The following is a 13,381-nucleotide window of genomic DNA, read 5'->3' on the forward strand; positions in this document are numbered from 1 at the left end:
AGCTGAACACACTTTATTACTGCAATTGCGAAAAAATATGAAGGAATTGTTCAAAATTCACCAAAATTTCACCACAGTGTCTTAAAGCCTTAAAAGTATTGCACACCAAATTTGGAAGCTTTAACCCTTAAAATAACGGAACCGGAGCCGTTTTTAACTTTAACCCCTTTACAGTCCCTGGTATCTGCTTTGCTGAGACCCAACCAAGCCCAAAGGGGAATACGATACCAAATGACGCCTTCAGAAAGTCTTTTCTATGTATCAGAGCTCCTCACACATGCGACTGCATGTCATGCCTCTCAAAAACAAGTGCGCAATACCGGCGCGAAAATGAGGCTCTGCCTATGATTAGGGAAAGCCCCTAAAGAATAAGGTGTCTAAAACAGTGCCTGCCGATATAATTTTATCAAAATACCCAGATTAAATGATTCCTCAAGGCTAAATATGTGTAATATATGAATCGATTTAGCCCAGAAAAAGTCTACAGTCTTAATAAGCCCTTGTGAAGCCCTTATTTACTATCTTAATAAACATGGCTTACCGGATCCCATAGGGAAAATGACAGCTTCCAGCATTACATCGTCTTGTTAGAATGTGTCATACCTCAAGCAGCAAGAGACTGCTCACTGTTCCCCCAACTGAAGTTAATTCCTCTCAACAGTCCTGTGTGGAACAGCCATGGATTTTAGTAACGGTTGCTAAAATCATTTTCCTCATACAAACAGAAATCTTCATCTCTTTTCTGTTTCAGAGTAAATAGTACATACCAGCACTATTTTAAAATAACAAACTCTTGATTGAATAATAAAAACTACAGTTAAACACTAAAAAACTCTAAGCCATCTCCGTGGAGATGTTGCCTGTACAACGGCAAAGAGAATGACTGGGGTAGGCGGAGCCTAGGAGGGATCATGTGACCAGCTTTGCTGGGCTCTTTGCCATTTCCTGTTGGGGAAGAGAGTGTCCCACAAGTAAGGATGACGCCGTGGACCGGACACACCTATGTTGGAGAAATACAATTCCTTAAAAGCACAACCTATATGATACCAGTGTTGCCCTCACACACAGATCAGTCAGACAGCATCAGCTGCCCATTGGTTGATCTTCAATATTAAGTGTAGTAAACACTTGAGTTGTATTAGGTCTTCAAAGAATGTAAAAGTAAAAAAATAATATATAACAAATGCTAAGTCAAATTTGGAGGACACATTGAGATGGTTTTCTTTAAACAATTAGCAAGAAGAAAGGTTTAGAAAATAAAGATAAACATTGTAATTTGACTTTTGTCTCTGTTTAAAGAATTCTGGAAGATGTGTAAAAATGGACCCTTTAATGAATTAAATTAAAGGACATTAAAGTCATCTTTCATTTGTGTAAAAATTATGTTTTCCCAATGCTTCCTAACCCAAAAAGCAAATTGTTCTACCTGCAAACACTGTAAATCAAATAGCTAGTTCCGGCAAATTTGCAGCATTTTGAAAATCTAGGTTACACAAATTTACTCTATGGCCTCTAGGGAGAGAGTGACAAATTTGTAATTCACTGTAAATTATAACATCATGCAGCATAAATTAGAAAACTTGACCTTAACAGCAAACACCAGAATATCAATATACTTCAAATATGTTAAATCAATAAAACAAATAAAAAACAACAACTTAGGGCTTGCTTCCATTGAGCTGTTCAATTTTTAGTACCAGGTTTTCATTGAAAAGGTTTCCGCTTAGCGAGCGGTCGCTCTTTTCGTGTAGGTGTAAGTTAGCGTTGTGTTAACGCTTCCACCCGATGCCGGATTTCTAAAAAATGAATAGGTTACTATGGTAACCTGACCTTACACTACACTCAATCGCATATACGGCACCGCATACAAGTGCGGCGCCGTATATTTTACCCGTCGTTCGCTGTTTGATTTTCTTCCAACACCTAACGCATGGGCAATATCCAACTCTCAACCGCAACCCCCCCAACCGCAATAACTAATGTATTAACCTCTAATCCACCAACCCACATACCGCAAAGTATCTATCAAAGTTATTAACCCCTAAACCGCCATCCCCCCACAACGCAAACTATTTAAACTATTAACCCCTTATCCGCCATTAACCATTGGAAACCGAATATAATTTAAAGATTAGCGGCTTCCTACTTTGTATGGGACACGATAATGTTTTCGGCAGCCTTAGTCTGGTTGCTGAAATTAATTTATAACGGGCCGTTGGAAGCAGTCGATAAACGATAGCTTCCGACAGCTTATTTATCGGTTTGCGAGAGCACGGAAACGGAATTACGGTGCCAAATATTGGTTTAAAACACTTTTTATCTATGAGTTTATTTAGTTAAATTATAGACACTCTTTTTTTTATTAAGTTTAACGCAGTTCCTTCTTGAAATTCTTCTTCTCATTAACAAAATAACATTTGCCCATATGGGAGTTAAGATTCCTGTGCAGCTGGATAGGCCTTAATTAGAGTGAAAGTGAGATAGATGCAGTCTAATATGAATTTCCCTTAATGATTTGCAAAGCTTAGAAACCATAATCATATTCAGAAAACTGCGCCACACACATGGAGTAGTGTATTCCAACTGTATTATTAAAATGCCCCCTTCTATAGACAGAGCTATTGCAAACACATTCTTACCTTTATTATTGTATACATCTAGGTAATTTGGTGCTGAAAATATTGTGATTAGGGAAGGGAAGCCTGTTGTTTGGCTTTTCCTATACATACGATAACTGAAATAGAAAACATTTGTATGTTACATCAGACAAGATGAGTAGTATGGTGTCAAACACTTATTTAAAGGAAGAATTGAACTTTCATGGTAAAGACAGAGCATGCAATTTTAAGAGACTTTTCATTTTACTTCTTTTAGTAAATTTACTTTTGTTTAAATGAATACCTAGATAGGCTCAGGAGCAACAGTGCTTTACTGGGAGCTAGCTGGTGACTGGTGATTACACATATGCATTGTATCATTGGATCACCAGATATGTTTAGCTAGCTCCAGTAGGGCATTTCTGCTTTGGAGCCAACTTAAAAGGGACACTTAACACTGTGAGATGGTAATATAAAATGATAAATCACACATCTATATAAAAAAAGGTTTGCAATATACTTTCATTATTTATTTTGTCCCATTTTCCTGCAATTCCATTCTGAATTTGTGAGCTTTTCAGTTGCTGTTAGAAATGGAAGTACAGCCATTGGCTGCACACTCTAGTGACCTATTTATAACTGTTCCTAATTGGCCACAGCAGAGAAGGTAACCTAAGTTACAACATGGCAGCCCCCATTGTTTTATAGACACTAAAACTTTACACTTATTTCGTCAATATTTAAACAACTAATGAAACGTTAAAAAATACATCTACATGTTATTCTCAGACTAATATTTTCTTTGAATGCATCATCCTATCAAGCATTTATTTAATGTTTAATGTCCCTTTAAATGTGTTGAACCCATTTGCAGGGGTTATGCAGTGTTATATACAAGCAATAGTGCAATAATAAAATGCTCCAACACATTAAAGCATTTTCTTCTTGCACTTTTATGCCCCTTAAAGTGTGGTGTTCAACATATTCATCTTTTATATAAATGTATTACAGCATTGGATATAGCAAACAAGATAAGGTTAGGACAAAAAGTCACCTTGAACTTAAGCAAACTGTAGATAGATAAAGCACAAGAGGTAACATGCAAGTCCCAAGCCAATGAAGCATAACAATATATATATAGAGCAAATGTTGAAAACTTTCAGCATGTTAGCACAACTTGACAAATAGTCTGAATACATTTCAGGATTCATCCTTTAAATAAGTATTAGCCAACTTCCTCACACATGGGGCTGCAGACAATATTGTAGAAGCCTAAAGGGAAAGTATACACCATATAACTGCATGTAATAGACACTATGATAAAGAATAAGATGCACAGAATCTGATATAAAAATCCAGTATAAAACCTTACTCAGAAGTTCCCAGTTTAGCACTGTTTATGAGGTTAGGCTGAGACACCCATTGAAAGGGGCTGGGAAAGCAGGAAGAGCAGACACTCCCCCATCCCCCGCTTCCCAGCATATGAAAAGACAGATTACACAAACAATAGCAGCAGGAATCTATAGACCTGGGTCTATAACCAATACTTCGGGCTTGGTTAAGAGTCTGAAAATCAGCACAATATTATTTAAAAATAAGCAAAACTATACATTGTTAGAAAAATACTCCCAGATGGGCTATACAAATGGATCATCCACAAAACATTTATGCAAAAAAAAATAATCTAGTGTACAATGTCCCTTTAAGGGCTTTATAAATTAATAACTATTAAAAGGGACATGAAACACCCCAAAAAATATTTTTTATGATTCACATAAAACGTGATTTTAAAGATTTTTTCAATTTACTTCTATTATTTAATTTGTATCATTCTCTTGTATACTTATTTGAAAAGGATACGAGGTAGGCTCAGGAAGAGCAAAGCATTACTGGGAGCTAGCAGCTAATTAGTGGCTGGACACAAATGTCTCTATTCATTGGTTCACAACATGTGTTCAGCTAGCTCCCAGTAATGCATAGCTGCTCCTGCAACAAAGTAGACTAAGAGAATGAAGCAAATGTGATAATATTATAAGTACATTTGAAAGTTGTTTAATCTCATGTTCTAACTGAATCATGAAAGAAACACTTGGGTTTCATGCCCCTTTAAACATACAAATAATGACATTTTCTATTTTGCGTCAAATGGCACAGGGCTAGATTTAGGTTGCAGGGTACACTGTCTGCTGTTCTCTCCTTCAGAGGGCTCTTTTAAAGTTCTCAATATTTTGTTTTCGCACCCACAGAAGCTCCAAAGCTCAAATTTAGTTTTGCTTTTTCCATCAGCTACAAAATACTGTCATGTAGTACTGTCTAGCCTATGTTTATAACATAGAAATTTGTCCTATACTTACTTAAACCAGCAAATACCCTAATTGTACTGCTATTTGCATTTATGGCTATTTACCTATTCACAGTTATTGAAAATTTTGAATAATAAAGGTGATTGTATATTCTAGGTACTTCAAATAACCTTAACATATTTTGCGAGATTAAAAAATCAAACTCAATTTAATCCACATTAAATGTTTCTTTATGCATAAAGAAAAAAAATTATGCTTACCTGATAAATAAGTTTCCTTCTTGGCAGTGAGAGTCCACGAGAACATTCATAACCTATGGGAAATACGATTCCTGGCCACCAGGAGGCGGCAAAGACACCCCTAACAAGACTACAAACATCCCTCCCACTTCCCCTACCCTCCAGTAGTTCAGCCGATGCTAAGGAAAAGTGAAGCAAGATACAAGGGGTACAGAGGTGCAAAAAACATAATTTATGTAAGAACTTACCTGATAAATCCATTTCTTTCATATTGGCAAGAGTCCATAAGCTAGTGACGTATGGGATATACAATCCTACCAGAAGGGGCAAAGTTTCCCAAACCTCAAAATGCCTATAAATACACGCCTCACCACACCCACAATTCAGTTTAACGAATAGCCAAGTAGTGGGGTGATAAAGAAAGGAGTAAAAAGCATCAACAAAGAAATTTGGAAATAATTGTGCTTAATACAAAAAAATCATAACCACCATAAAAAAGGGGTGGGGCTCATGGACTCTTGCCAATATGAAAGAAATTAATTTATCAGGTAAGTTCTTACATAAATTATGTTTTCTTTCATGTAATTGGCAAGAGTCCATGAGCTAGTGACGTATGGGATAGCAATACCCAAGAAGTGGAACTGTAGGCTAGAGTCACTAGAGAGGGAGGGATAAAGTAAAAACAGCCATTTCACTGAAATAAATTAATCCGCAACCCAAATATAAGTTTATTCTCATAAATAAAAGGAAAAACTTAAATCAAAAGCAGAAGAATCAAACTGAAACAGCTGCCTGAAGAACTTTTCTACCAAAAACTGCTTCCTAAGAAGCAAATACATCAAAATGGTAGAATTTAGTAAATGTATGCAAAGAAGACCAAGTTGCTGCTTTGCAAATCTGATCAACTGAAGCTTCATTCTTAAAAGCCCAAGAAGTAGAAACTGATCTAGTAGAATGAGCTGTAATTCTCTGAGGCGGGGCGTTACCCGACTCCAAATAATCTTGATGAATCAAAAGCTTTAACCACGATGCCAAAGAAATGGCAGAAGCCTTCTGACCTTTCCTGGAACCAGAAAAGATAACAAATAGACTAGGGGCGCGATCAAATATACGGCGCTGGTTTCGTCGCAAGCGTGGGAACCTCGTCGTCCGTAATTTCACCTCGCACATCGGGGTATTACATAAACCCCACCGAGAGTTCATAAAGTGCCGTAAGTCTGATAAACTAGCGATGTCCAGAAATGAGCGTAAATACAAATTTCTGGAGTCGCCAGTGACTTACGGCACTTTAGAAACTGCCGGCGACTAAGAAAAGTAAAGAAAATAACAAATCTCCCGTAAAAGTTTAACACGCCTCCCAAAAATAAGCCAGACACGTAAAACCCCTATATCCGCAATCACCCCCTCTCATTACTAATACAGGGAGTGCAGAATTATTAGGCAAATTAGTATTTTGACCACATCATCCTCTTTATGCATGTTGTCTTACTCCAAGCTGTATAGGCTCGAAAGCCTACTACCAATTAAGCATATTAGGTGATGTGCATCTCTGTAATGAGAAGGGGTGTGGTCTAATGACATCAACACCCTATATCAGGTGTGCATAATTATTAGGCAACTTCCTTTCCTTTGGCAAAATGGGTCAAAAGAAGGACTTGACAGGCTCAGAAAAGTAAAAAATAGTGAGATATCTTGCAGAGGGATGCAGCACTCTTAAAATTGCAAAGCTTCTGAAGCGTGATCATCGAACAATCAAGCGTTTCATTCAAAATAGTCAACAGGGTCACAAGAAGCGTGTGGAAAAACCAAGGCGCAAAATAACTGCCCATGAACTGAGAAAAGTCAAGCGTGCAGCTGCCAAGATGCCACTTGCCACCAGTTTGGCCATATTTCAGAGCTGCAACATCACTGGAGTGCCCAAAAGCACAAGGTGTGCAATACTCAGAGACATGGCCAAGGTAAGAAAGGCTGAAAGACGACCACCACTGAACAAGACACACAAGCTGAAACGTCAAGACTGGGCCAAGAAATATCTCAAGACTGATTTTTCTAAGGTTTTATGGACTGATGAAATGAGAGTGAGTCTTGATGGGCCAGATGGATGGGCCTGTGGCTGGATTGGTAAAGGGCAGAGAGCTCCAGTCCGACTCAGACGCCAGCAAGGTGGAGGTGGAGTACTGGTTTGGGCTGGTATCATCAAAGATGAGCTTGTGGGGCCTTTTCGGGTTGAGGATGGAGTCAAGCTCAACTCCCAGTCCTACTGCCAGTTTCTGGAAGACACCTTCTTCAAGCAGTGGTACAGGAAGAAATCTGCATCCTTCAAGAAAAACATGATTTTCATGCAGGACAATGCTCCATCACACGCGTCCAAGTACTCCACAGCGTGGCTGGCAAGAAAGGGTATAAAAGAAGAAAATCTAATGACATGGCCTCCTTGTTCACCTGATCTGAACCCCATTCAGAACCTGTGGTCCATCATCAAATGTGAGATTTACAAGGAGGGAAAACAGTACACCTCTCTGAACAGTGTCTGGGAGGCTGTGGTTGCTGCTGCACGCAATGTTGATGGTGAACAGATCAAAACACTGACAGAATCCATGGATGGCAGGCTTTTGAGTGTCCTTGCAAAGAAAGGTGGCTATATTGGTCACTGATTTGTTTTTGTTTTGTTTTTGAATGTCAGAAATGTATATTTGTGAATGTTGAGATGTTATATTGGTTTCACTGGTAAAAATAAATAATTGAAATGGGTATATATTTGTTTTTTGTTAAGTTGCCTAATAATTATGCACAGTAATAGTCACCTGCACACACAGATATCCCCCTAAAATAGCTATAACTAAAAACAAACTAAAAACTACTTCCAAAACTATTCAGCTTTGATATTAATGAGTTTTTTTGGTTAATTGAGAACATGGTTGTTGTTCAATAATAAAATTTATCCTCAAAAATACAACTTGCCTAATAATTCTGCCCTCCCTGTATTAAATGTATTAACCCCTAGACCGACAACCCCCCACAACGCAATATGCCTATTTAAACTATTAACCCCTATATCCGCCATCAAACCCACGCCACAAGTAATAACTAAATTATTAACCCCTAAATCTGCCAACCCCAACATCGCAAACTACCTATTAAAAATATTAACCCCTGATCCGCCATTAACCCACAACGCAATAAACCTAATCAAGTATTAACCCCTAAACCGCTATAGCCCACAACGCAATAAACATAACCCCTAACCTAACCCCCCTAAATAAACCTAAATTACCTAATTTACAAAATACTAAAGTCACTATTAAATATATAAAAATTTAAACTACTTTAAAAATACAAATAAACTAAGTATAAATTAAAGGGGCAGTCTAATCAAAATTCAGGAGTAGACTGTCCCGTTAAGCAAGAATTATGGAAAATAAAAAATCTAAGATTACAGAAAATAAAAAATAAAATTACAAAATATTAAATAAATTACACTTAATCCCTATGAAAATAAAAAGCCCCCCAAAATAAAAACACCCCCTAATCTAATCAACTACCAGTAGCCCTTAAAAGGACTTTTTGCAGGGCATTGCCCCAAGATAATCAGCTCTTTTGCAAAAAATACACACAGCCCCCCCTACCAGCAAACCCCCCCAACCCACCAAACCCTCCCCCCAAAAAATACTAACACTAAAAACGCTAAACTAACCATTGCCCTGAAAAGGGCATTTGTTGGGCATTGCCCTTAAAAGGGCATTCAGCTCTTTTGCTGCCCACCCTATCTAAAAAATAAATCCCCCCAGTCCGCAAAACTGCCTTATCCTGATGAAAAATCAGAAAAGGAGATTCACAAGAGAGAGCAGATAATTCAGAAACTTTTCTAGCAGAAGAGATGGCCAAAAGGAACAACACTTTCCAAGAAAGTAGTTTAATGTCCAAACAATGCATAGGCTCAAATGGAGGAGCCTGTAAAGCCTTCAAAACCAAATTAAGACTCCAAGGAGGAGAGATTGATCTAATGACAGGCTTGATACAAATAAAGCCTGTACAAAACAGTGAATATCAGGACGTGTAGCAATTTGTCTGTGAAATAAAACAGAAAGAGCAGAGATTTGTCCTTTCAAGGAACTTGCAGAAAAACCTTTATCCAAACCATCCTGAAGAAACTGTAAAATTCTAGGAATTCTAAAAGAATGGCAAGAGAATTTATGAAAGGAACACCATGAAATGTAAGTCTTCCAAATCTTTCTATAAACAGATTTACGAGCCTGTAACATAGTATTAATCACTGAATCAGAGAATGACCTCTATGACTAAGCACTAGGCGTTCAATTTCCATACCTTCAAATTTAATGATTTGAGATCCTGATGGAAAAAAACGGACCTTGAGACAGAAGGTCCAGTCTTAGTGGAAGTGGCCAAGGTTGGCAACTGGACATCCAAACAAGAACCGCATACCAAAACCTGTGAGGCCATGCTGGAGCCACCAGCAACACAAACAATTGTTCCATGATGATTTTGGAGATCACTCTTGGAAGAAAAACTAGAGGCGGAAAAATATAAGCAGGTTGATAACACCAAGGAAGTGTCAGCGCATCCACTACTTCTGCCTGAGGTATCTGGGAAGTTTCTTGTTAAGATGAGATGCCATCAGATCTATTTCTGGAAGATCCCACATCTGAACAATTTGAGAAAACACATCTGGGAGGAGAGACCACTCACCCGGATGTAAAGTCTGAAGACTGAGATAATCCGCTTCCCAATTGTCTATACCTGGATTATGAACCGCAGAAATTAGACAGGAGCTGGATTCCGCCCAAACAAGTATCCAAGATACTTCTTTCATAGCTTAAGGACTGTGAGTCCCACCCTGATGATTGACATATGCCACAGTTGTGATATTGTCTGTCTGAAAACAAATGAATGGTTCTCTCTTCAATAGAGGCCAAAACTGAAGAGCCCTGAGAATCGCACGGAGTTCCAAAATATTTATTGGTAATCTCGCCTCTTGAGATTTCCAAACCCCTTGTGCTGTCAGAGATCCCCAAACAGCTCCCCAACCTGAAAGACTTGCATCTGTTGTGATCACAGTCCAGGCTGGACGAACAAAAGAGGCCGCTAATACAATACGATGGTGATCTTACCACCAAATCAGAGATAGTCGAACATTGGGATTGAAGGATATTAATTGTGATATCCTTGTATAATCCCTGCACCATTGGTTCAGCATACAAATCTGGAGAGGTCTCATATGAAAACGAGCAAAGGGGATCGTGTCCGATGCTGCAGTCATGAGACCTAAAACTTCCATGCACATAGCTATTGAAGGGAATGACTGAGACTGAAGGTTCAGACAGGCAGCAACCAATTTCAAACGTCTCTTGTCCGTTAGAGACACTGAATCTATCTGGAAACCTAAAAAGGTTACGCTTGTCTGAGGAATCAAAGAACTTTTTGGTAAATTGATCCTCCAACCATGTTTTTGAAGAAACAACAAGACTCTGCAGAACTTAAAGACTGAGCAAGTACCAAGATACCGTCCAAATAAGGAAACACTGCAATACCCCGCTCTCTGATTACAGAGAGTAGGGCACCAAGAACCTTTGAAAAGATTCTTGGAGCTGTCGCTAGGCGAAAAGGAAGAGCAACAAATTGGTAATGCTTGTCTAGAAAAGAGAATCTCAGGAACTGATAGTGATCTGGATGAATCGGAATATGAAGATATGCATCCTGTAATATAAATAGGCTTTCCTTAGATAATATTCAAGTTTCCTATTTAAAGGATCTGTAAAATAAGTACTATCTTCCGTAGGAATAGTAGTACGTTTAGCAAAGAGTAGAGATAGCCCCATCAACTTTGGGGATCTTTTCCCAAAACTGCTGGCAAAGGATACAATTTTTTAAACCTTGAAGAAGGAATAAAAGAAGTACCAGGCTTATTCCATTCCTTAGAAATCATATCAGAAATAGCATCAGGAACTGGAAAAACCTCTGGAATAACCACAGGAGGTTTATAAACAGAATTTAAATGTTTACTAGTTTTAATATCAAGAGGACTAGTTTCCTCCATATCCAATGTAATCAACACTTCTTTTAACAAAGTACGAATATACTCCATTTTAAATAAATAAGAAGATTTGTCAGTGTCAATATCTGAGGCAGGATCTTCTGAACCAGATAGATCCCCATCATAGAAGGATAATTCAGCATGTTGCCGGTCATTTGAAATTTCATCAACTTTATGAGAAGTTTTAAAAGACCTTTGACATTTATTAGAAGGCGGGATGGCAGACAAAGCCTTCTGAATAGAATCAGAAATAAATTCTTTTAAATTTACAGGTATATCTTGTGCATTAGATGTTGAGGGAACAGCAACAGGTAATGAACTACTACTGATGGATACATTTTCTGCATATAAAAGTTTATCATGACAACTATTACAAACCACAGCAGGAGATATAACCTCCACAAGTTTACAACAAATGCACTTAGCTTTGGTAGAACTGTTATCAGGCAGCAGGGCTCCAACAGTGATTTCTGAGACAGGATCAGATTGAGACAAACATAAGAGAAAAAAAACAACATATAAAGCAAAATGATCAATTTCCTTATATGGCAGTTTCAGGAATGGGAAAAAATACAAACAGCATAGCCCTCTGATAGAGAAAAAAGGCAAGATACATATAGGAATGGGGTCTTAAAAAATGAAAATATTTGGCGATCAGTATGACGCACAACAAACAGAAAAATATTTTTTGGTGCCAAAAATGTCCGGAAATGACACTCGCGTCACAGATAACGCAACCTTGTGAAAGACTCGGCGTCGACTAAGACGCCGGAAATGACGAATTTGCATCAACGAATGTAACTTCGCGCCAAAAAAAATCTTGCGCCAAGAATGACGCAATAAACTTAGGCATTTTGCACCCTTGCAAGCCTAATTCTGTTCACGAATTTACAAGACAGTCAATTTGAAAAAATAGACTATACCCCAGGTAAGAAATATATTTTTCCTAAAAAAAAAAAAAAAAGCATTTCCCAGATATGAAACCGACAGTCTGCAAAAGGAAATATACTGAAAAACCTGAATCATGGCAAATATAAGTACAATACATATATTTAGAACTTTATATAAATGAAATGTTAGGGAAAATATTTTTTAATTCTGTAAATTTCCCTTGTGTGTTATAATGAGCTGGCATTTGTACTTTTAAAAGTAATGTCCTTTCTCGTCAGCTCAGCTCTTTTGCTGTGCATGCAAAATAGGGCCTAGATTTGGAGTTTGGCGGTAAAAGGGCTGTTAACGCTCCGCGGGCTTTTTTCTGGCCGCACCATAAATTTAACTCTGGTATCGAGAGTTCAAACAAATGCTGCGTTAGGCTCCAAAAAAGGAGCGTAGAGCATTTGTACCGCAAATGCAACTCTCGATACCAGAGTTGCTTACGGACGCGGCCAGCCTCAAAAACGTGCTCGTGCACGATTCTCCCATAGGAAACAATGGGACTGTTTGAGCTGAAAAAAAACCTAACACCTGCAAAAAAGCAGCGTTCAGCTCCTAACGCAGCCCCATTGTTTCCTATGGGGAAACACTTCCTACGTCTGCACCTAACACTCTAACATGTACCCCGAGTCTAAACACCCCTATCCTTACACTTATTAACCCCTAATCTGCCGCCCCCGCTATCGCTGACCCCTGCATATTATTATTAACCCCTAATCTGCCGCTCCGTAAACCGCCGCTACCTACGTTATCCCTATGTACCCCTAATCTGCTGCCCTAACATCGCCGACCCCTATATTATATTTATTAACCCCTAATCTGCCCCCCTCAACGTCGCCGACACCTGCCTACACTTAGTAACCCCTAATCTGCCGAGCGGACCTGAGCGCTACTATAATAAAGTTATTAACCCCTAATCCGCCTCACTAACCCTATCATAAATAGTATTAACCCCTAATCTGCCCTCCCTAACATCGCCGACACCTACCTTCAATTATTAACCCCTAATCTGCCGAGCGGAGCTCACCGCTATTCTAATAAATGTATTAACCCCTAAAGCTAAGTCTAACCCTAACACTAACACCCCCCTAACTTAAATATAATTTACATCTAACGAAATAAATTAACTCTTATTAAATAAATGATTCCTATTTAAAGCTAAATACTTACCTGTAAAATAAATCCTAACCTAAGATATAATTAAACCTAACACTACCCTATCAATAAATTAATTAAATAAACTACCTACAATTACCT

General features: G+C 38.3%; 1 protein-coding gene across 5 annotated transcripts in view; it reads right to left on the bottom strand.

Moving 5' to 3' along the window:
* The window catches only part of PPP3CA (protein phosphatase 3 catalytic subunit alpha), a 797,611-nt gene that overhangs the window by 154,004 nt on the left and 630,226 nt on the right, over window positions 1–13,381 (bottom strand). For all 5 annotated transcript variants that reach the window (XM_053703487.1, XM_053703489.1, XM_053703490.1 and 2 more), the window contains exon 8: window positions 2,640–2,734. In XM_053703487.1, the coding sequence (XP_053559462.1) occupies window positions 2,640–2,734 (95 nt within the window). The remainder of the gene's footprint in view (window positions 1–2,639; window positions 2,735–13,381) is intronic.

This window comes from Bombina bombina, chromosome 2 (assembly GCF_027579735.1).
Source record: "Bombina bombina isolate aBomBom1 chromosome 2, aBomBom1.pri, whole genome shotgun sequence".
Taxonomy (NCBI): domain Eukaryota; kingdom Metazoa; phylum Chordata; class Amphibia; order Anura; family Bombinatoridae; genus Bombina; species Bombina bombina.